The sequence below is a fragment of the Manis javanica genome, chromosome 5 (assembly GCF_040802235.1).
Source record: "Manis javanica isolate MJ-LG chromosome 5, MJ_LKY, whole genome shotgun sequence".
Lineage (NCBI taxonomy): Eukaryota > Metazoa > Chordata > Mammalia > Pholidota > Manidae > Manis > Manis javanica.
The window spans coordinates 20914968-20939406 of NC_133160.1; the positions used below are offsets into that span (position 1 = coordinate 20914968).

The window sequence follows — 24439 nt, forward strand, 5'->3', positions numbered from 1 at the left end:
GAAACCTGTCACAAAGGGGCTTGAAAAAAAATATTTTGTATTTGTTTTTCTGTGACTTGCTATTTCACTTAGCATAATGTCCTCAAGGTTGATTCATGTTGTCACATTACAGAATTTTCTTCTTTTTTTAATACAATCTTTGTATGAATATACCATATTTTCATTTTGCATTCATCTGTCAATGGACATTTAGGTTATTTCCACATCTTGGCTATTTTGAAGAGTGTAAAGCACCTAAAATGGTCAAATTCATAGAATCAAAGAACTGAATGGAAGCTGCCAGGAGTTGAGGGGAAGGGGAAATTCAGCACTATGGACAGAAAGTTCCAGTTAAGCAAGATTAATAACTTCTAGAGATCTGCTGCATAACACTGTACCTATAGTCAACAGGACTTTATTGTATACTTAAAAATGTAAGAGGATAGTTCTCATGTCAAATGTTCTTACCACAAAAAAATGAAATTTAAAAAATAAAAACGGTAGTGTAGTGGCTTATGTAGGAGGAAGCCTGGGGGTTTGGGGCTGCAGGTAGGGCTGGATCCAGGTGTTCTGCCAATGTTGATGGTTCTCCTTCACTCTCATCTCTCAGCTCTGCTTCCTTCTGTGTTGGCCTGATCCTCATTTCTGGGCTTTTTTTTTCAGACGGATATGATGACAGTCTTCTACCACCATAACTCCAAAAGCAGGTAGTATCTCAGAAGGCACCCCAGGGAAGATGCCAAGTGGCCTGGCTGAAGTTGTGGGTTCATCCAAGTCAGTGGAAAGATGGGGTGAGGTACTGTGGTTAGCTCCTACCAAGGATGACATAGAGTAGAAAAAGTCTTCCTCAAACATAGGAGACTTGACTTTAGAAAAAGGTGAATGGAAATGGGTTATGCAATCTACAATAACAGCAACCACTGGCCATTCCAGAGGCCTTTAGTGCAGAGAAAGAGCCTACTGAGAGAAGCAGGGGTAATCTTCTAATCAATAAAGTATTTGTGCATGTACCCTATGCTTGGAGCAGGAGGGTACAGAATCATGAACACATGATTCTAGCACAGAGAACCAATAAGAAAAGTGCCCCACATCACACCAGCCTGGGATGCCAAGGGCCAGCTCTGTGTGTGATTCTGGCTACAAATGATGTAAAGGGATCAGGAAGCTTGTAAGAAGCCCATCGTGGCTGAGGAAAGAACACAGCTGGAAGTGTGAGGCCATGTGCTAGAATTTAAAATCTGCAGAGGAAAAACCGAAAACATGTGCAGCATGAAAGGTGAGAGTGGGATAGATTACGAGGGGCAGAGGAAACCTGGATTTGACTGGCAAGATACAAATGAAGAAGCATGACATTGGGAAAAACTGGAACAAACTATAGGTTAATATATATTTCATTCTGATACGGGAATGGATGTTTAAGCATTAAAGCAGTGGGAAAAAATCAGATCGAAAGAAAAAGTGCAATATATTTCACAGAGAAAAAAGTAAAGCATACACTTCAAAACATCATGAAATTAAAAGGCAAGTTGGGGGAAATATTTCTATGATTAAAGTATATTATAAGATAAATGCGTCCTAAAAAAAAGAGGCCCAACAGAAGAGTGAGCAGAGGACCTAATTCCAAAGGGGAAATGAGCAATGGTGTAGCCTTCTTCCTCCCAAATGCACCACGTAGACCCCCTCCACATCCCATTCTCTACCTTCAGGCTGCTAGACTCAAAATAAAACATCTTGTTGATCCACAGTGGGGCTTACTGAGGTGAAGGCCTGCCTAGAGGACATCCAGACATTGAATTAGCCCCTCAGAGGCCCTTCATCTGGCAGCTTCTTTTTCTAAAGCAAATGCCTTTTGAAAACTTAACATCAGCTCTGGTAAGACGGGGTGGGAGAGAGCAGCCTCTCAGTGGCTCCAGCGGTCCATAAAGGGCAGAAATAGCCTCATTCGGAACCAGATGCTGCTCCCCCTACTCCTACACCCAGGTGACACCTCCTGGAGCCAGGTCAGTCCAGTGTGCCCACAGGGCAGACAGGAACACCAAGGGTCTGGGTGGAAATGTTAGTAAGCTGTCATAAACCAAGAGACCAGTGGCGCCTGCCCACTACCCTTGTAAGTAGCTGACACCACAGTTACCAGGCCAGCAGCCTCAGATCTACTGGCAATTATCACAGATTATGTAACTGTCCTTATTAAGGAGCACTGCCTGGTGGCAGGGCAGTGCTAGACTCAGGAGGGCTGGGATTCTGGCTCTGAGACTCACTAGCCTGTGCCTTCCTTACCCTCTGAACCTGGTTCCCTTTTCTGTACAATGAGAAACGGTAAGACCTCCCTTGGAGACCTGGTGCTCCACCTGAATAAGTAAGTAAAGGACACAACATAGTCTCCACCAGTGAGGAGAGAGGACCCCCACTATGTCCTAGCTCACATCGATCACCTCGAAGTCTACAAAAATTTCATGGTGAAGTGGGTGCATGAATGATTCTTGACCAGGACAAATTAGTCCCAACAGAGGCCTTACATGCCTTCACCTCTGTTAGTCACAGGAACACCTGACCAGCAAGTGGGACTCTCCTCACTGACCACTGGCAGCAAGAACCCCCTCATGGGGGCTGGTGGTGTGACCACAGCCTGCCACCGTCCTCTGATGCATTCACTTGTTAGGGGACCCATGTAGGGTGGAGGACCCAACAAGTCAGTATTCTGCAAAGAATCTGAGATTTCAGAGAAGTGGTGGTTATCAGGCTAAAAGAGTGCTTGACAGACATCCAGTCCACCCCTCGTCTGAATCAGGACTACAGCCCCAGCAGGCACGCCCCATACCACTTGGATCCGAGGTGCGAGGTCTCTCACCTGGATCATTGTACCAGCCTCCTTACTGGTCTCCTTGCTTCCACCCATCTCCTTGCAGCCTTTGTCCAACACAGCAGCTTGTGATCCTGTTGAAACAGAAGTCAGACCACATCACTCTTCTGCTTAAAACCCTTCCTCTAATGGGTCCCTATTTTACTGAGTAAAATGCAACTTTCTTACAAGAGCCCTAAGCCCTGGACAATCTGATCCAGCTGTAGCCTCCCAGATTTTCCTCATCTACCACTTTCTCCTCTGATCATTCTATTCTCACCATACTGACCCCCTGGTGTTCCTCCAACACACCAGACATGCTCCTGCTCCAGGACATTTGCACTCACTATTCTTTCTGCCTGGAACATTTCCCCCAAGATACCTACATAGCTCCCGTCCTTCATATCTTTGCTCCAATGTCGTCCCACTTAAATTGCAACATCTCCCCTTACCCTACCACGACTGGCTATGTTCCTTATCCTGCTTTTTTTTCCAGAGCATTTCTGACAAATGTCATACCACGTAATCTACTTCTTATGCTTTTTATCTGCTCCCCCCACAGCACCCCCACCCATTACAATATGAATTCACAGGGGCAGGCACTAAGAAAGTATTGGCTGGATGAAGAAGGGGCAGAACCAACCTCTGCCGCTCTGTAACTTCTCCCACGGGTCCCAACTCTGCACTCTGAAGGATGGAGACCCCCTCCTTCAAGACAGCTCTCCTGGCCTTTCTGCTCTTAAGTGACAGTATCACGTTTTTCTCCAACTGCTTCTCACATGACAGCTCCTTCTCCTCAAGACTTAACTCCATCTGTTGGCATCCTCTTAGAAGTGTAGAATGTAAACTCAAGCCAGGTAAAAACGTCTGGATGTGGACAGAAGGAAAACGAAGACATCTGGGGAGGGAGGAAGCCAGACAAAAATCCAAGGAAGAGAGGTCTGTGGGGTTCTTTCATGCAGGCCGCCTGCCATTGGACTGAGAAGCCCCCTGCTTGTCCTACCTTCCTCCCCTCAAGCATTTTAACTGACAGCCTGACAACCATCAGGTCCCTGTTTTCCAGAGAAATTCAGTGAGTCTACCCAGGTGAGCACCAGATTGAGGGCACAGGACAGAAGGCCTGGCAGGTGAGGGGAGGCGCTGGATACACCCCTCCCCACCAGCAGGAAGCAGCTGACAGTATTTCTGGCTCTCATCCCACTCCCCACCCCCATCTCAGCAGGGAGCGCAGGGCTGGGGGAGAGTGAGCCAGCATCGCTGACCTTGACACTCCAGAGATAGAAAGGTTTAGAAGGGTCTAATGAAAATAAACCCTGCCTGGGCCAGATGCGGTGAACACTACGTGAGGAAGTGCCATGGTCAGCAGGGCACTGAAGAGAAGAGTGAGCGGTTCTTTGGAATCACAAGACACACGGCCCCCATGATTAGCGGGTGGCTCAGGTGAGCTTCCCCACTCTGTTCTGCTTTCAATCTGGCAGAAGTGACTCAGTGGGGGCTTTGCCCACGGCATTCACTCTGTATTTCCAGCCCCCATTTCAGCAGGGGACAGCATCTTAGTCAAGCCAAAGTCTGATTCGGTGGAGAAACCAACGTGTCACAGTGCCCTGGGCATATTAAATAATATTTACAAGGGGATGACGTCGGGAAAATAATTACTGATGGTAAGAGGCAATCAGAGGTGGGGAACTCCTCCACTGCTCAAGTGGTGAGAAATTAAGACAGAATGGAGCTCAGAGCAGCAAGGGTTTGTCACAGGGACAGCAGAAGGGGTTGGAAAGTCACTACCTCTGCGGATTCTGTTAATAGGATAAAGCAGCCTTGCAAATAAGAGCCAGACCCCAGGAGACCTGCATTTGAGGGATTTTAAAATCAGGCCAGGTCCTGCCAATAGCTTTGCTTTTAGATGTGTTAGAACTCGAAGGGAGCTCAGAGATCAGCAACGCCAGTAGTTCCCAGTTTGGAAGGTTTCTGCCTTCAAAATAAAGTAATAATTAATTTGCTTTCACATTTTCTTTTTACTCAGCAAAGACACACAGAGGAGTGCCAGCTGGGATAAGCAGGAGAAGACAGGGTTTGTTACTCCATCCCCAAACAAGAGACCTACTGGCTTTTAGTCAGCCCAGATATATTATCCTGTATAAATGTAGTTTCCTTTTGAAAACATTTAAAATTATATAAAGGTCCACTTCTAATACCTGAGGGAACCTGGACAATCCATATGAGAAAACCTATATCCAAGCAAACTCTCTTATAGGTTAAGCCGACTGAGGCCCAGAGAATGTAAGTGGCTTGCCCAGGATCACACAGCTGGCTGTCAACAAGGTCAAGGCCAGACCTGAGGAAGCAGGGAAGACTGTCCCAGACATGCAAGGGCAGGGCAGGAACAAACTGCGACTGAATGCAGGGGCTAAACATGGGCTATGGACACCAATGGGATTTGGCTTAATTCTTATCCTCAATCCTTACTAGCTGTGGAACACCAGGAAAATGATTGAAGCTCTTTGAGCCCATTTTCATATCAATTCAATGGGGATAATAACAGTACTTCCCACATATCGTTGTGAGGGTGAAGTGAAGGAACAGAACAGAGCCCTGAGTAAATAGTGGCTACTTTTTCTTAACTCTTGCTTAGATAGTGTGTGGGTTTGGGGGCGTCTGTGTGAACATAAAACCAACAAGCTTGGAGATCAAGGTCACAGGATCCAACTTCCAGGCGCTGCCCTGTCCTGACAATGCCAGTGGGAGGCAAATTCTGTCCCAGTGGAGCTCTAGGTACTGAACCGCAACGCTGTTACTTCCAGATAGTTCCTCAGAACTGCATGTGCCTCAGAACTTCGGCCACCTCCAGATTCACTGCTTCTGAATCCCTGCAGGGTGGGGACGTGGGAATCTGTACTTTTAAAAATTAAGATAATTTACATACCATAAAATTCACCGATTTACAGTATTCACATTTGGTAGTTTTTAGTATATTCACGTTGTACCCACCACTAATCCCAGAACACTTTCATCATCCCCCAAAGAAACCCTGTGCTCGTCAGCGGTCACTCCCCATTCCCTCTCCCATTTCCTGGCAACTGCTGGTCGCCTTATCCATGGATTTGTCTATTCTGGACAATTCTTAAGAATAGACTCATATAACATGTGGTCTTTGTGTCTAGCTTCTTCCATGCAGCAGTGTTTTCCAGGCTCATCCATGCTGTGGCACGGATCAGGGCTTCATTCCTTTGGAATCTGCCCTTTTAATTAGCTCTCCAGGTAGTTCTGATGAGTAGACTGTGGGGAAGAAAAGAATAGCAAGTTCACACAAAGCGAAACTTCTGGCTATAAAGACATGGGGGCCTAAATCTTTCTTTTAGGTGCGCTTATCTCAGAAGCCCCACTGGTAAGAGGAAGCGATGCAGGTTGCTTGCCTCCTCCCGTGGCTGCAGACATTGGGCAGGGTCTCTGGATGCTAGGCAGGGACGTATGTCTGCAGACGGCGGCCTGGCTGCACTGGGAACTGGGCAGACTAATGTAAGAGAGACTCAAACAAGAGGATTTGGTCTCAACTCAGACTTTAATGTACATTATGCTCTTGGAAAACATCTCCAAGGAAACAAGCAGAACCAAAAGTCTTAACCAGCAGGGATTCTCATTCAGAAGCCTGGTGTGAGCTGCAGCCTCAGAAAAGAACGGCACAGGCATTCCGATGGTAGTACAACAGTTTGAGGTTAGAGTGGCAGAGCCTGTGTGAGTGATGGGCACTCTCAGGATTCCCAGGAAACCACAGTGTCTCGATTCCTGTGGCCGACAACTCTACAGCAGGACTGGGAAGATAGAGGCTGACCAGGTCATCTCCAGAACTCTGAATAAAGGCACAGCACTTAGACCAGAGAAGCCTGTCCAGAGCAGAGCCCTTCTCCGTTGTTGAATCTCCAGGTTATCAGAAAGTCATGTGGCTATGGTGAGGAATAGGGCTATATGGATGGGCTGCCAAATCCTGCTTCTGCGTCTGAGGCCTCGGAATGGAATAGATGGGAAGGGTGTGGCACCAGCAAGGCCCCTAAGGTCAGGGTCACAACAATCTTGGAAGATTACCCACTGGGACCTCTGGACAGAAGGCAATGTAGACTGAGAAAGCAAAGGCTGACCACTTGTCAAACTCAACCCATCTTCTTTGTAATGCCTTCTCTAATCTGGGGCTCCTAAGCAGTTATGTGCCTGTGTTTTTTTGTGATGTGTTTCCACTGAACAAGGGGCAGGCAGAAATTCTGGCTCATCTCCCTATCACCCTCTGTTTAACTTTTAAAAAATTACAACTAACATCTCAGACCCCTGGGCAGTCAAGGGTTTCTTGTTTTGTAACCATCCTATGGAATAAGCAATCAGCGATCTTGGGCATTTGGCCTAATTCCTTCTCATTTCAGGGGAAGTAGGCTGCTGCTGGGCCAGGGCTTTCCCAAGAGCTCCTGTAATCTGGTCTCCAGGCAGGGCAGCACCAAGGCCAGGCTGCTGGGGAACCCATGAAGGGGCCTTCAAGAAGGGTACAGCCTCTTTGGCACTGAAGGAACTTATTACGAGTGAAGGAGAGAACTCTGACTCCGTCTCTGCAGTGGGCCCCCGCCCTGCCAGGTCCCAGCAGGAAGGCGTGAACGCAGAGGCGGCTTGCAGCTGCGGGAAGGCGCCACCCCGGCTGCGGCTACCCAGTCCTCGCGTCCTCCGGGAGCTCCACCACCACTGGGGCGCAGTCCTCCGGCTCCGCCTCAAAATCCCACCGGAACTTCTTAGTCAGGTGAGCCCGGAACTTTTCAGCCTTCTGCCTCAGGGTGGCGTCCACGGCAACGCTGCAGGCAGAGGTAAAGAAAACCTAGAGAGAACAGAGTTAAGTCACTCCTGAGAAAACAGGGGGCCAAGAAAGCTGCGGGAATTCCATGACAGCGCTCATCTCTCTGGGACGGGTGATCAGCTGGTGGCACAGGCCCAAGGACACCTGCTGCGCACCCCCCAAGCCCAGAAGGAAGGTCCAAACCCAGCTGAGGGGCTGGGGCAGGGCTGGAATGGAAAAGTCCTACCCTGGATAGAGATGCCCCACTGAGAGTAAGGCCAGTGGGGCCATCACTCGGGCCCTGCCGCCTGGACAGCCCTACTGGGCACCTGGGCAGGAACTCAGAGGAAGACGCAGTAGCTCCACCCCCTGGTACGAAAAAAAGGCCTGGGGCCTTATAAGCCCCAAATCCCAAAAAGTCCCAGGCGCTAAACCAAAGAGGCTGAACTGCTGCCCTAATCTAACTGGGCCACAGGCTATCAGTTGGAGGTTTTTATTCCCCTTAAAAGCTATCTTTGATGTCTTTTTAAAAATTGTAATAATACACACATAACACAAAATCTATCACTTTAATGATTTTTATACCATTTACATTACTTTTACATTTAAAAACTATATATTTAGCATTTTAAGCATTTTTAAGTGTACAGTTCAGTGACATTAAGATTAACAATATTGTACAACCATCACTATTACCCGTCACTAGAACTTTTTCATCTTCCCAACTGAAATTCTGTACCTATTAAACACTAACCCCCCATTTCTTCCCCCAGCCCTGACAGTCACCATCTACATTCCTTCTCTATGAATCTGACTAGTTTAGGCGCCTCATGTAAGTGGAATCATACAGTTCTTGTCCATTTGTGCATGGCATATTTCACTTCGCCTTAAGTTTTCAGGGTTCATTCATGTTGTGTAGCGTGTCACAATATTCTTCCTTTTTAAGGATGAATGATATTCCACTGTATCATATATATTCCATTCCTCATTTTGTTTTCCAGTCATCTCTCAATGGACTATTGGGTTGTTTTGGCATTTTGGCTATTGTAAATAATGCTACTATGAATACGGATGTAAAAACATCTCTTAAAGAGTACCTGCTTTCAGTTTTTTTTTGGTATATCTCCAGAAGAGAAGTTCTTGGACTATAAGGTAATTCTGTTTAATGTTCTGAAGAACCACCATGCTGTTTTCTGCAGTGGCTGCACCATTTTACATTCTCAGTACCAATAAACAAGGGTTCCAATTTCTCCACATCATCACCAACATCTGCGATTTTCTGTATTTTTTTTATAAAACCCATTCTCAGGGGTGTTAAGTGGTATCTCATTGTAGTTTTGATTTACATTAGTGATGCTGAATATCATTTCATGTTTTTATTAGCCATTTGTATATCTTGTTTGGAGAAATGTCTATTCAAGTCCTTTCCTCATGTTTAATCAGGTTGTTTTTTGTTGTTGTTGATGAGCTATTAGAGTTCTTTATATATTCTGGATAGCAATCCTTTGTTTTGGTATTCCTTTCAATTCAGTTTCATTTAATGTAAACACGGGCAGGGGGCAGAACAGTAATTTTCTCTACAGCTGACATACCAGTCCAGATTGTCCTGGATCCCAGTGCCTTCTGAGAGTAACAGCAAACCCATTACTCCTCATACTATTTTACTGTTTTCGAAAAAGTTTCAGAGTATCCCAACTGATTCTCACAACACCCTGGGAAGACACACTAGAATGCCTATTTTACAGAAATGGAGGCTGAGAGGAGTTAAATGACTGGATCAAAACTATCCAGAAAGGAAGTTTTTCGCAGACTACCCGTTAGCTCCCCACAGGACCACCCGCCAGACACAGGAACATGAGCGGGCAAGGAGCCTTTTCCTCCACTTCACCCTCAGGCCAGAGTCGGCCTGCAGATTTTGCTGAAAGGAATCTGGGCTCCAGGGGCCTGGACTTGGCAAAGGTAAGAAGTGCACTTGGCAGCTGATTCCAGGGACAACACCCTTCCTGCTGCCTTCTCCACTGTCCTTCTGTTAGCAGGAGTGGGGCCCATTTGCAGTGGTCTTTGGAGCCATTCTGTTGGAGTGGTAACAGGGACAGAAGCGATGCGGAGTGGGGGATACAGAGGCAGAGGTTGGGAGGTTGCAGGATTTGTTTTCATGAACTTGGGAACTGACTAAACACAGAAGCAGGAAGTGTAGCCACAAAAGACAACCAGAGAAACAAAAACCAGATCAATAACTAATTAGAGGAGCCGTGTAGGCTTGGTGGCAAGAGGGCAGTGGGGAAGCCCATGGCCAGTCAGCAGGCAGCTAAAGGAGCTTGCCCCGGAGGGCTGAATGCCGGAACCCACTGAACTCTGGGGAGGGGCCTGGCACAGGAAGCAGAGAAGCCTTGTTTCCAACAGCATTGGCTTTAGAAGCCCAGCATATCTGTGGGTCTATCCCCAGAGGTCCTGGGGAGACTGCTGGCTGAATTAGTGAAAGCCTCTTCCTGTTCCCCTTCAACAGTAAACTGGACTACTCTGTACACAGGCCCTCCTCTCCAGACATGCTGAGCACCTGCCCTAACGTGCTTGCCTGCCTCTTCTGTGTCTCTACACACACATGCTCTTCCCTCTGCTTTTAACACCCTTCCACCCCTGCTTTCTCCTCTTGTACCTACTAATTTCTACTAGTGAGTCATGCTCAGATATCACTCCTTTAGGATGTCTTCTCAGACCAAGGATGGAACAGGTACTCGTCCTTGCTCCCCAGCACCCACGGTCACCTTGACAACAGCCTCAGTCTAGGTTAGGTAACACTCCATTTACTGCTGAGCAACTCCAAGAGATAAGGAGCAACTCCAAAGCACTGACTTTTCCATACCTGCACTCCACACTGCTGGCACAGAGACTGACATACAAGAAGGACCCACTAAATGTTTAATGAACAGAAGGAAGAAGACCATAGGTTCTAGGAAAATCCATTTTTGTTTTACTCTCACACAGTGCCTGGCACCAAATAATCGCTCAATTAATTATGTGATGGTGCTGGACAGAATAAGGGACTTGTCCTGGGGAGGAGGTAGCTTATTTACCAGACCCTGAATGCCACCAGCTCACAAGCCACCTCCTTGTCGACATGCCTCTTATTAAAGCCCAAGCTGAAATGAACTCTTCCAACTCTGTTCCCCTGGCACTGTGCCTGAGCCTTCCTTATGTCATTTCTCACACTGTGGTCGCACTGCAGTCATCTGCACTCCTGAAGAGTGGAGAATAAGCCCTAATTATCAGCGTGTCCCATACAGTATATCCCCAAGGACTGGCAGAGAGTTAGGGCCCAGAGGATGTTCCTGAGTGGATATGAATGAGATACAGGGATTGCCCTGCATTTGGCAATGGCCACAGGGAGAGGCTGGCACAGTCTGGGCTCCTTCCCGTCACTCCTCTTCCCACACATCTCTCAAACACTGCCCAGGGCTAATATCAACCAGAGGCAGGTTTAACAGAAGCCTTTGGTCTGAAAAATAAGGCTTCTAATTTGAAAAGGGCTTTGTCCTTTTTAAAGAACCTGTCAATTTAATTTTTACTACAAACCTGGGTACTAAAAACCTAGAATATAGGAGGACAGGAAATTACTGTTCCCACTGTACAGATGAGAACAGTGATAACTGCTGACAAAGATCCAGAGGAAACAGAGAAATCTCAATCTGTTTTCCCTTCCAGGACCTTCTTTTTGTTTGACGTAGACAATACATCCTCCATATTTTCAGCATTGCCCTGTAGGGAGCCAAGCGGCTGAGAGACCAGGTGCTTCTGGAATTGTCTCCTCTACAGGCCTCCAGGACCAGGGCACAGCCCAGATTGCCTTTTAAAAACATCAACTTCACTGAGACATAATTTACAATTAAATTCACCCATTTTAAATGTTTAATTCATCTTGACAAATACATACACCCATGCATCCACTATATGACATGACTGAGATAGGTATGTTTATAGTTTTTTATTTTGGTATCCAATACTGAGCCTGAAGGCCCACATGCCCTCACAATCAGGATACTGCTTAGTTCTGTCACTCCAAGAAGCACCCTTGTGCCGCCCCTTGGGGGTCAAACTCTTCTCTTATCCGTAGCCTCTGGCACCCATTGATCTATTTTTATCGCTATAGTTTACAAACTTGGTATTTAAAAAACTCACAATTCAGAAAAGATGTTCAGACATACCTGGTTTTCAAGCAATCATTTATTTTGATTCTCTTATTTTTAGATTAATTTTATACCTTCTTGAGCACACTTATAATGATATGGTTATTTTATTTACCAAAGTGAAATCAAGTAAACTCTTTTTAATGAGACTGAAAAATGAATCACCTTAATATTGGAAGAGTAATCTGGATATTTAAAAATTATTTCTGAAATAGGATAATAATATTTCACAAACAACTGCATTTATCTAAAACAAAAAGCATACCCATCAGGTATTTGTCTTTAAATATAAAAAATACATATTAATATTTTTATCATTAAGTCTGATATTCTAAAATTTTTAATTACTTGAGTTAAAAATGTGAAAGCTTTATTTTAAACCCAGGTTAAATAAATTGAGTTCAGTCAGGTCACCTTGAGAAATTCAAAATATCAAGGCAGGTAGCTGAGTCATTATCTTACCCTATTTTTTGGCTAGACCAAAAAGATGAAATTTCCTAATTTTTTCAATTCCCAAGTGATTATTAACTTAGAATAAAACTAGCCAGAGGTAGAACATTTTATTTCCATTTGCAGAAGAAGAAAGTGGTATTAAAAGCAACACTATCATTTTACAATGATTACCAGCAAAGTGAAAAGCAGCTGAAATCATGTCTTCTGAGGTCAGTTTAAAGAATTTGGGGCATTTCATCTGGGGCTCCATATATGGAGCCTACCACAGGCTCTAGAATCAAAGTTCAGCATTGTTAGCCACTAGCTCTGGTGATGTTGACTAAATTATGAGACTTCTCTCATCTTATTTCCTCACCTGTAAAATGGGGTTATATACTTTGAGCATTGTTTTGAGGGCTAAACGAGATAATGCACAGTAAAGCATGCAAAAGTGATAGCTGATGGCAGGAGATGTAGGAATGAGCAGATGAAATGTATCATAGCTGGTGTTACAATAATACCATAGACATCATCGTCAGAGCCAATGTTTTCCCTCAGGAGTTAAAGATGGACATTGGCATTTAGAATACTGTCAAGAAATAAAGCTAGAAAGAATACATATGGCCTATTGTGATTAAAAGTATTAAAAGAACAGGTTATGTGACTACATGCCTAAATGCTATATAATCAGCAGTAAGAATCCTTATTTTGTACATAACTCACTTTCTAACATACTATTAAATTCAGATTATCCTTTCATTGGTTTTAAACAAATTATGGTGACTCAAGTTGCTTTAAATAAAAGAAAAAACTGTATCTATTTTTGTAAAACAAATAATTTTTATTCAAGCTAAATCCATGGGATTTATAAAAACCAGTAGCATCTATTCAAAGGACCTCTAATGGCAAAGACCATTATGTGGCTGATTTTGCAGAAGCTAATGTGACTGCCGTTAAGTGCTTACACATACAAACACCAGTCCCTCTCCATGGGTAGTAGCCATTTAAGCTCCTAAGTAAGAAAACCAGTTCCACTTACTTGGGCAGAGCAGGCGGCTGGCTGAGGAAGGCTATTATGGGCTGATTCATTCACTCACAAACACCCTGAGTGAGTGCTTCCATGGGGCTGGGGGGTATTGGATTCTCACCACCAAAATGGCATCAACGCAACTCTCCATTAAAAAAAAAGGTTTGTAATATTCTTTTCCACATTGCATCTGTTGAAATCTCAGTCATCCTTCAAGCTTATGGTCAAATGTTCCCCCTTTGCAAAAGCCACTCCTAATCCTCTATCCCCCCAAATCTCAACCCCAGTCTGAATTAACCAATCCCTCTTTGGTGCTCCTAATGCCCTTTGACCAGACTACACGTGTATTAGGGTCATATATTTACGTTGCCACAGGAATTATGCACTCTATCCATGTAAAAACATCCAACACAAAGTAAGATTGGTGTTGAAAGCAGCTTAAAAATAACTCAACTAGGTGTTGAAAGTAACCAGATGAACAAAAAATGGGCTTTGGGTAAAAGCTCACGGCTCAAAGCAGACGTCAGGCAGACAGGATGTAAGGCCCAACAAGCATACCTGGGCAATACAACAGCGACAAGTACAAAGCAGGCTAAAAGTATGGAAAGGAGATCAGCCACGGCTTCACAGAGAGGGACGCCTGAGGGCATCTGGTAGGATGAACAAGTACATACCAGGCAGAGGGAAAATCAGGTTCCGTTAAGGCATGAAACATGGGTATGAAGTTTCAGTCAAACCAGATGAAGAAGCTCTAGAGATCTGCTGTGCTTACAGTTAACAACATCATACTGTACACGTAAAAAGTTGTTAGGGTAGATCTCATGTTACGTTTCTTACAATAAAAAAAAAAGAAAAAGGCATGAAACAATATGGTGTGTCTGGGAACTAGCAAGGAAACCACTGTTGCTGGAGTTGATGGGGGAAAACGGAGAGGACAGAGAAGCTGTAGAACAGGTTAGGAGCCAGATCGGAATGGGCCCTGTGACCTATGTTTGGGATTTTAATTTTCTAGGTGATGAGGAGCCGCAGGGAAATAGGATCAGAACTGCATTTTAAAGCAGGAACTCAGATGACAGCATGGGAAACAGGTGGACTGACAGGTAAACACGAAGCTGACAAATTCTGGTGCAGCCTGAGACCAAAAAGCGTGGGGTAAGGAAATGGTACTAGGGGAAGAACTGCAAACACTTAATGCAGTCTGGAGTTATTTGTTTAAATCATTTGTTTACTTTCCCACCAAAATATAAGCTGCAAGTCAGGGACTCTGTCTTGCTCACAGCTATATTTCCAGTCCTAGAGCAGAGCCTTATATACAGCAGGTGCTAAGCAAATACCTGCTAAATCAATGAGTAAATCTCTTGAGGGCAGGAACCCTGGCTAACTCATGAATATATTCCTCAAGACTTTGAAGAGAATGTTGCATATAAAGAAAGGATGATCAAAAACATGTGTTATGTTTCTTTAATGCACATGTCCTGGATTTTTCCAAATAATGTCATCAAATTTTCTTGATTTAAAGTCCAAAGACAGAATTCTTCCTCCCATCAGCTTTGTACACCTCACCTGGGCATCTAGCAATCCAGCTGGGCCCTTTCTGCTTCATAAATCATTGCTGGCAACAAAGCCTGAGCAATTAAGAGCTCAGCTGTCGGTTGTGTTGACAATGGTCGTGACAGCCAATGACACAGTGTGACCCTCCTATGTTTGTGTAATACCATTAATGCACATCATGAGGGTGGCACATCTTTCCGTGGACCACTGCCAGGGGTGAAGCAGCTGGCCGACGGCCCCTCACATTGCTCTTCAACCCACAGCCCAGTAACTGTGGTGGGGGAGGGGATTTCCCCTTCAGAGGCTGGATAAAGGGATTCACTTCGTTATACCAAGAACTAATAAAAGAGGGGTTTTATAACTTTTCTCAAGTGGAATATACCAGGCCAAGCTATCAGCTTAACTAACTCATCCCCATGGTCTGTTAAAAGTCCTCCAACGGCCAGTTTTAAGCCAGCTGCCTACTCACAGGAACTCTTCCAACAGTGCACTGGTTTGGTCTCTGTACCTCTGAGAAACAAGCCCTTGACTATGTCTCCACTAACATCAATCAAGAATACTTTTTGGGGGACCTGTGCTGTACTCAGTATATAGGGGCATAAGCACAAGCCTCAGGCTTGGGTACAAATCCTGACTCTGCCACTTGCCAGCTGTGTGACCTTACATAAATGATTTAACCTGAGTCCCAATGTTCTCATTTGTAAATGGGAATAATCCTCCCCTGCCTTACAGGGCTTCAGAGAGATTAAATGAGGGAACCCAGGAAGCATGATAAACATGGTGCCTGACACTCAATGGCATTTAGTGAATGTTTGGGTGGGAGTTGGAGGTTATCAAACAGCCACCTTGTAAGGAGCAGGCCTCATGGGGGGCTCACACACAGGGAGAAGAAAGCAGCTCATGGAACAGAAAGTATGGGAACTGACAGCTTATGGCTTCTGCCTCTTCTATACTTGAGAAAGTTACAAAATGTGAGTGACAGGGGCTGTCCCAAGAACATAAAAGAAGCTAATCTGTTGGCAAAGGGAAGAAATAGCACAGGATGAAGATTGTAAGTTGTTTGAAGCTTCTTCCCTAATTACCACTCATAATGAAAATTTAATTGCCAAGTTAAAAGCAAATTTTACTTTTTCTGTCAGAGAATCTCTGCAGAAACTGGCACGTTTTGTTTGAACAGGAAATCAAAGTTACTTTAAGGCTTAAATGAGACCTAAGGAGCTGCAGATGTTTCCCTGGGAATAACAAACTTCAAAACTCTGTCCTACTGGACTGCAGCAATTTACAGCTACAGGGAGAAAGAAAACGTGTTTTGAGCTGAGTAACTAAAGGGGTGGAAGTGATTCAAATTCCAAATATCCCAGTGCTAGGCACTCTGGGAGTGAGGCGAGGAGAGGGTGGTACAGAGAGAGGGTCTCTGGCAGCAAGAGCTTATAGCCGAGTAGGAGAGTGAGAACCAGGAAACTGGAACCAAAGGTTAGGAAACTGAAACAAAAAGGTAACCCTCCTAAGGGTTCTTTCACACACCTGGCCTTAGTTCTGACCTGCATGGGTGTTAGCCAAAAGGCTGCTCACCTGTAAGGTGCTGGTGAGGAAGTTGTTCTGGGACACAATGTCCACAAAGAAGTCGGCGGGGATCTTGCCAAGCTGATGGTACAGGATGGAGATGAGGTTGATGTAGAGGGTGTGGTGCTTCACCATGGCTTCTTCTGACCGGCACAGGAGGTTCAGAAGCCGCTTCCAGTGCTCAAATGCCTCATACACGTTCCCCAGCAGGAAGCATACAAAAGCAAACTGGAGTTCACCTGAAAGACGCAGAAAGGAGAGATGAACCTGAGGGAGAGGAGCACCACTGATCCTACAAAGCTGTCACTTTCAGTGGACCTCAGCAACGGGTGGCCTTTTATCCTTGTCACTCCTGCAGAGCCTAGCATGGGGCTTTGCACCTAGCATATGCTCAATAAAGGTTTGCTGAACTGCTATAAACTAGCCCTGGGAAACCAAACTAGTTTGGGATTTCTGTAAACCAGACTGTAAGAAAAGAGGGACACCTAGTATTTGCCTGGCGTTTAAAAAGTTCACAAAATGTGCCCACAGATATTCTGCCAAGTGGATCCCAAACCTGGCTGCCCATTAGAATTACTAGGAGTGTGGGACCCCTGGAAGGTAAAATTGACCCCCTGCCTCCATTTTGTGTCCTCCATCTTGAATAACTTAACTTGACCCCCTGCCTCCATTTTGTGTCCTCCATCTTGAATAACTTAACTTGAACCCCTGCCTCCATTTTGTGTCTTCCTCTTGAATAACTTAACTTGAACCCCTGCCTCCATTTTGTCTTCCATCTTGAATAACTTGATGCCCTGCTCCATTTTGTGTCTTCCATCTTGAATAATTTAACTTGACCCCCTGCCTCCATTTTGTGTCCTCCACCTTTAATAACTTAACTTGACCCCCTGCCTCCATTTTGTGTCCTCCATCTTGAATAACTTGACCCCCCACCTCCATTTTGTGTCTTCCATCTTGAATAACTTGACTTGAACCCCTGCCTCCATTTTGTCTTCCATCTTGAATAACTTAACTTGACCCCTGCCTCCATTTTGTGTCCTCCATCTTGAATAACTTAACTTGACGCCCTGCCTCCATTTTGTCTTCCATCTTTAATAACTTAACTTGACCCCCTGCCTCCATTTTGTGTCCTCCATCTTGAATAACTTGACCCCCCACCTCCATTTTGTGTCCTCCATCTTGAATAACTTGACTTGAACCCCTGCCTCCATTTTGTCTTCCATCTTGAATAACTTAACTTGACCCCTGCCTCCATTTTGTGTCCTCCATCTTGAATAACTTAACTTGACGCCCTGCCTCCATTTTGTCTTCCATCTTTAATAACTTAACTTGACCCCCTGCCTCCATTTTGTGTCCTCCATCTTGAATAACTTAACTTGAACCCCTGCCTCCATTTTGTGTCTTCCATCTTGAATAACTTAACTTGAACCCCTGCCTCCATTTTGTGTCTTCCATCTTGAATAACTTAACTTGACCCCCTGCCTCCATTTTGTGTCCTCCATCTTGAATAACTTAACTTGACCCACTGCCTCCATTTTGTTCTGTGTCCTCCATCTTGAGTAATAAGTTTCCCGCTCAAGCCACACCCATTCCCACGGAAACCATGCCCAGCAACCTGTGCAACAATACCCTGACCCTCCTCAGCCAATCAGCTAAGGTCACAATAAACCACCCCCCTTGGAAAGCCCCTACCTGTTTTTCCAAAAGTATTAAAGCAAAAAGGGAACTTTGTTCAGGGTCTCAGACCAAGTCCTGTGTTCTGACAGGCCACTGAGACCCTAGTTCGAACGAGCAATAAAGACCTGTTTTGCTCTTGCATCTCGTGACTGAGGCTGGTGACTGCGGCTCCACACGGGGGACTCTAGGAAACGGGGCACAACAGGAGGGCTTGTTAAAAAGAAAGCTGCCCACCCTTCACCTAGTGACCGTGGTGAAGGGCAGGCTGAGGCCTCAGTATCTGCAGCTCCATTAAACCCTCTGGGTGATTCTGAAGCAAACGGTTTGCTCCAGGACAGGGAAATACTGCACTGCACCACGTAGCCCTCAGCCCAACTCCATAAGGTAGTTAAGAAAGGGGAGATTTGCCACAGTTTACAGATAGGGTCAAGGGACTTGCCACAGGTCACACATTAATGTTTGGCAGTTTGAACAATGGAAAGATAAAACAAATTTTCTCTTAGGTGGAAACAGTTCTAGAGCCTCCCAGAATAGGAAAATTCATGAGTACTTATTTCAGGGTTAGCCTGCCAACCAGATTATTTGTGTTTAATCACAGGGCTCTGTGCTTGGTGGCAAAAAGCCTGAGCTCTGGAGCCAAACTGGTTCAAATCTCAGCTCCACCACTCACAGCTGGGTGACTCTGAGCATGCTACTTAATCTTTTTATGCCTCAATTTCCTTATTTGAGGGTTGTAGTGAAGACTAAATGAATTTCTCTCTCTCTCTCTCTCTCTCTCTCTCTCTATATATATATATATATATTTTATATATATATATATAATATTAATATATACACAAAGCATTTAGAATAATGCCTGGCACAAAGAAGCACTCAAGAAGTATTAGTTATTACTTTCTTGACTACCTTATGGAGTTCCCACTGAATGTCTGTCTCAAAGAGACCTGAGAAGCCACTGTCTCTGGATAAGCAGCTGGTTCTCTGGTTGCAAAGACAGACAGCTGCTGATCAGAGACCTTCTCTCAAACTCCTGACTGAATGAGGGATTCTGCAGGCATACCTCGGTGCCGGGCCGCGAACAGACCAGATGCACTCAACACCAAGCACCTCTTTAAGTGCATGTGTTTGATCTGTTACCTCCAGACAGCTGGAAAAACTATTACCTGTTCCTAGGCTTGTGGAACTAAGTTGTGTGACTAGCTGCCTGGTCTAGATATTTTGAATGTTTAACTGGTATTTTCAAAATTCAGTAAAATTTTCTTTGTATGACAGAAGATAATGATTTGCTTCTTCAGATGGCTTTACCTGGTTTGTGAAAATATGAGCTTATTCTCTGAATTTAGGGCATTTATTTAAATTCATGCATTCACTAGTCTAGAATTAAATTATGAGATCAGAAATAATTTCAAAGAGCTGTCATGAAGACATGAGGTTATCCCTGCAACAGACCTTTTCAAAAGATTACTTCAAAGAACTGAAATGTTTTAAGAGGTAGAAAACAGGATTTCTGTTCATTTTTAAGCCAGAATTTCAAGTGTTACTTATTAAATGAAAATACTATGTAATGCATTAAGATGCACCCATTAAAATGTCCCTTTTTATCAGCTGATCAGCTGAACCAATGATAAAAAAGACCTATATTTGAATTTCTCACTTATCTTCCCACAGAAAAATACGCAAATACCTGGACAATTTGTAGAAGAAAAAACGTTAAGTAGCTTTTAAGGATGGGATGTTTGCTGTCACTACTAATCAAAGAAATATACATTAAAACAAAATGTCATCCTCCAACTGTCCATTGGGAAGAAGCCTTTGCTAAATCATCATTTCAAAGGTGATGGGCAACAGCCACTCAGCACCGGTGAGGATGCACAACCTTCTACTGGGAACATGCATGCTCTGATTCAACAATTCCAAACCTCAACCTGCTCAGACGTACACAAAGGCCATTTGTTGTACGACACTTATAACAGAGACATAGGAACATCTTAAAAGTCCAACAGAGGGCTGGTTCATAACTATGGGGCATAAACAGCTACTAAAAGGAGAGACTGTTTCAGTGACATGGAAAACTTTTTATATTAAGGCAGATTACAAATAAACTGTAATCATGTTTTTACAAAAAATCTTATATACACACAAAGACATATCATCGAATAAAGACTAAAAAGAAATAGATAAGAAAATATATAGAAAAGCTGGAATATATATATATATATATATATATATATATATATATATATATATAAAAGATGGAAGGTAAATATACCAAAATATAAAAAATGATTATTTCTAGGTGGTGGGAACTGAAGTGAATTTTTGCTTTTCTTCTATCATGAACATATACTATTTTTGATGAACATATATGATGATGGGGAAAACAATAAAAACTATAACAATTTTTAAAAAATCACAGTCCTGGTCTAAGTCAGTTGGGAAACCAACATCCTCAGAGGGTCAAGAGCAAACTGAGGAGATAGGGAGAGGTCTGGGAACCAGGAGCCCTGGGCTCTGGTCTCATTTAGTAGTTGTCCAAATCCTTTCCCTCTATGGACTTCAATCTGTAAAAGGAGGGGCTGGGCCATACCAGCAGTTCCTAAACACAGGACTGTCTGCATCAGGCTCACCTAGGTTGCTTATTTACTATATAGACGGGCAGGCACACGTAAATTGTTGAAGCCCTATTCCAATTATCTTGAATCAGTCTCCAGGGATCAGGCCTGGACATCTGTATCCTTTTGAGTTTACCCGGCAAGACTGCCTCCTAGATAGACTTAGGAACCACTGGACTAGATAACCCAAGATGCACCCCCTGCTCTAAGGCCCCCTGCCTTGCCCCTCCCTTGGCCTATTCCAGAAGTGCCCTGGGCTCACCAAGCACATCCTGGGGGCTGCTGGGGAACTGCTTGCTGAGCACAGTCTCCAGGGCATAGCTCAGGTCCATGCTGTGCCTGGTTATCTCTGCTGGCGTGGCCCCTGCTGGGAACATCTGCGTGGGCAGCTCTGAGAAGCGGATCTCTGTCCCAGCTCTGGGCTTCATCTCAGGCAGCCGGGAGAGGCCCTCCTGGTAGCTTTTGCACTCAGTGCCACAGCGGGGCAGATTCTGCCCCACCCGGTCCTTGGTGTGCTTCATGGAGAGGACAGGTAGCACCTCTGAGAAGGCACAGATCTGCCGGTTCTCAGGCTGCAGCTTCTCCACTGTGGCCTCGCTGATGAAGTTGGTGAGGGAGATCCACTTCTTGAGCGTGGCATATGGGTAAGGTCCCAGGAACTGGTCCAGCTCCTGGAGGTTGGCCCTCATGGCCTCCACCTCGGCTTCTGGGGCTGGAGACAGGTCTACCTCTTCCTGGACTGCGTTCCAATGTAGGACTATCAGTCCCCGCTGCCGCAGGCTAAGGAAAAAGCCCATACGAGGGCCCACCTCCTTGGGATTGGCCTTGTCCACAGAGCTGTAGTGGAGGAAGTGGATGCCTGGCGGGATCATCTTCACACCCCGGAATTTGGGACCCACCTCCCAAGAGTTGTAGTCAATGCCAAACTCTGTCCCCCTGGGCATATTCAGGATGACCACAGTGGCCCCTTCAAAGAAGAGGCACTTGGCAAGCTCAGGATCCATCTGCACGGCAGCCATGCAACCAGCGGTGGGTGACCAAAAAGAATAATCCTTCTTGTCTCTCAGAACTGCTAAAAAAGAAAGAAACCAGAGTTAATCAGAACTTGGGGAAGGATGCTTCATTTGCTGAGCATTCTCTGTGTGTCAGATAAGTGAATGGGACCCCTGACATAATTATTTCCCTTAATCCTTACCACAACCCTGCACTCATTTTATAGATGATGAAAATGAGACAGAGAAGAGGATTCTGGTGTTTTGGTTAAATGAGCAAGAACACTCACTTCCCAACTGGAAAGAAATCAAAGAGAAGTGAATGCTTGAGGTCAAAAAAGGTCACACAAATTAGAACCTGGCACCCTGTCCTCCAAGCCAGTGCTCTCATCACTGTCCACCTGGGATTTGCTCAGATCTCTCATAACAGAGGATGAAACTGGAGAAAGCCTGGATGATCCACGCTACACTATAACTCTGCCTAAACTCCCTTACACTATAACTCTCCCCAAAACCTATTGCTAGAGAGTCCCAGAAGAGCTGAAAAGGATGATTAAATCAAGCATGCACCCAGCTTCCCATAAGCCTCAGGAAAGGCCCAGAAACAGAGGGTGGAAAGTGGGTGCTCAGCATTGGAAACTCACAAAGGTTCGGGGAGGAAGTAGAGATCTTTTTAACCACAAACCTCCCCTCTCTTTTCATACGTACAGAAACCTAAGTCCAGGGAGCGAAACAACTGCCCACAGTCAGTGGATAGCTCTGGACCACTCACCAGAATGCTTTCAGGTGGTGTGGCTGGCCTAGGAACAGTGCTTAGGAGAGAAGAGCTTGAAACACTTATTTTACCTACTTCTGAACTACCCATGAGGACCCACTGATAAAACTGTGTGGTATTTATAAGAATGTTCATCATCATAGGAAGTAAAGACAATAATTGTTTTCTGAAGCTTTGTGGTATATACTCTCAGTAGCAAGGCAAAACAACTTGTTACTGTAGGCCACCGTCAAAAGTCTGAAAGCCACTGCTCTAAATAACTTCTATCATCATCTTCCTATTCCCAACCCTGAATTCAGATGACACTTAATAAATATTTGCTAAATAAACAGCTATTGCATTTAGAATCATTGTTCATTAATTAGCCATTTTCCCTGTGGCATCTGTGTGCTCCTCCTTGATAATGATATTCTTTTCATTCTAATTCCACCAGCCTGTAATTCTCTTCACTAAATCTTCAGCAGTTGGCATGTGGCCTGGCCCAGAGATGCGCTGGAATGCAGAGTCTCATCCATCTGCTACTCTCCACCACCTCCTTTATCCAAGCCACTGTATCACTCACCCAGGGAGTGCCTGCCCCTTTAACCCATTCTCCATCCCAGTGCCAGAGTGACCTTTTCAAACTGCTATCTAAGCATGTCACCACCCACACTTAATACCTTCTGAGGGGCTTCCCACGTGGCTCTTGGAAAACAGAAATCCTTACTCTGCCCTCCAAGGCCTGTGTGGTCTGACCTCTGGCAATTCCCTCAACTAGTTTCATAATATGCTCCCCTACAAGCTCTGTTCCAGCCACATTGGCCTGTTTGAGACCCTCAAATGGGAGGCTCCTCAGGATTGAAAACTCTTCCCTCCCCTCTTTGTCAAATCACTTTACTGATCTCAGCTCAATATTCCTCAGTAAAGCTTCCCTGACCCACGGTAAGGTCAGGTCCCCCTTGATACACTCGCACCACTTGTACCTTTCCATTTCACCCATCATGGCTGCAATTTTTGCGTATGTTTAATAGAGGGCTGTCAGCTCCACAAGACTTGACTCTTTCTGTACCTCTGGCACATATTAGACGCTTGATAATTACTTATTAATAAAAACATGATAACCATTTTGCAGATGAGAAACGGGGCTCGGTTTGGGGAAAGCCTTTAGGACAGAACCGGGTGGGGCGCAGCCAAGGTCTCCTGCCCCAAAGTTCTAAAGTTAGGAAAAAAGCGAAGTTACCCGGGTGCCCCAGGAAGTATTGGCGACGGTGTCTCTGGTGACGGTTTCTCAGGGAGAAAGGCCTGCACAGACACCTGGGTCTCACCACCGGCGCACAGACCGGGACGCAGCCGTCCTGGCGAGATGCCCTAATTGAGGGCATTCCCCCATCCCGAACGGGAAGAGGAGTGGCCCGGTCACAAAGACAACGGAAACAGAGGAGGTAAAAGAGGCCAGGGAAGCCGCACTCACCTGCTTGGGTTTAGCCCCACGCTCAGGAACTGCCGAAGCTCACCGGAAGTTCTCCGGTGTGGCACGGTCGGGAGCAACGGGGAAAGCGGCCCGGCAGAGCGCTCAGCCGTTGGAGGAACGGTCCGTGCCTCTAAGTTCCGCCCCATCAAATACTGCCTTTTGCCATTTTGAATTACTTGTTTAAGCTCCTAAACCGTGCATAACAACTTTCATCAACCTATGTATTTTATATCCGTCTCCAGAAACACATCCACCAACCACGGTCCTTTGGTCTCAGTCACGGTCACTTAAGCCGGGTCAAGGTCATGTGACTGCCTAGTAGCCAGTCAAAAGCTCAGTCATGATCTAGTCAGTAGATCTCCAGTGTCACATCTGGCTCATTGTCACCCAGTGTCAGCTTCCAACTACCCTCAGCCTTAAGGGAGAGCCTCAGAAACCCAGCCCTGCCACAGAAAGAACCAGTCGCAGAAGCAGTAGCTGGCCACATGGATCCTTTTGTTACTGGCAGACATTGGAGCAGGGTTCTCCGTCCTTGCCTTCATGTACTAAAA

At 45.2% G+C, this 24439-nt stretch overlaps 1 protein-coding gene across 6 annotated transcripts; it reads right to left on the bottom strand.

The window, feature by feature from the left end:
• On the bottom strand, positions 1-24033 carry AAR2 (AAR2 splicing factor). 6 transcript variants are annotated; one of them, XM_073236657.1, is made up of 6 exons: positions 23658-23810; positions 20934-21743; positions 16392-16621; positions 3462-3685; positions 2828-2913; positions 1-19 (listed from the first exon to the last, which is right to left on the bottom strand). In XM_073236657.1, the coding sequence occupies exons 1-5, from the start codon at positions 23797-23799 to the stop codon at positions 2850-2852; spliced, it is 1470 nt and encodes a 489-aa protein (XP_073092758.1). In that variant the 5' UTR covers positions 23800-23810; the 3' UTR covers positions 1-19; positions 2828-2849. The 6 variants fall into 6 exon arrangements, with proteins under 6 accessions (XP_073092758.1, XP_073092761.1, XP_073092757.1 ...); XM_073236660.1 differs by lacking the exons at positions 1-19; positions 23658-23810 and adding exons at positions 37-791; positions 23889-24033 and having other exon boundaries at positions 20934-21740; XM_073236656.1 differs by lacking the exon at positions 1-19 and adding an exon at positions 37-791 and having other exon boundaries at positions 23658-23809.
• Between the last annotated feature and the right edge of the window lie 406 nt (positions 24034-24439).

What these genes read in the sequence shown, in the direction of transcription:
- AAR2 (XM_073236657.1), bottom strand. Translation starts at nt 23,799, where the DNA reads ATGCCCTCAATTAGGGCATCTCGCCAGGACGGCTGCGTCCCGGTCTGT. An exon ending in TCCTCACCAGCACCTTACAG is followed by an intron (nt 3,686 to 16,391) that starts GTGAGCAGCCTT and finishes GTCCACATCCAG; the next exon opens with ACGTTTTTACCTGGCTTGAG. An exon ending in GAAGTTACAGAGCGGCAGAG is followed by an intron (nt 2,914 to 3,461) that starts GTTGGTTCTGCC and finishes CTGTTTCAACAG; the next exon opens with GATCACAAGCTGCTGTGTTG.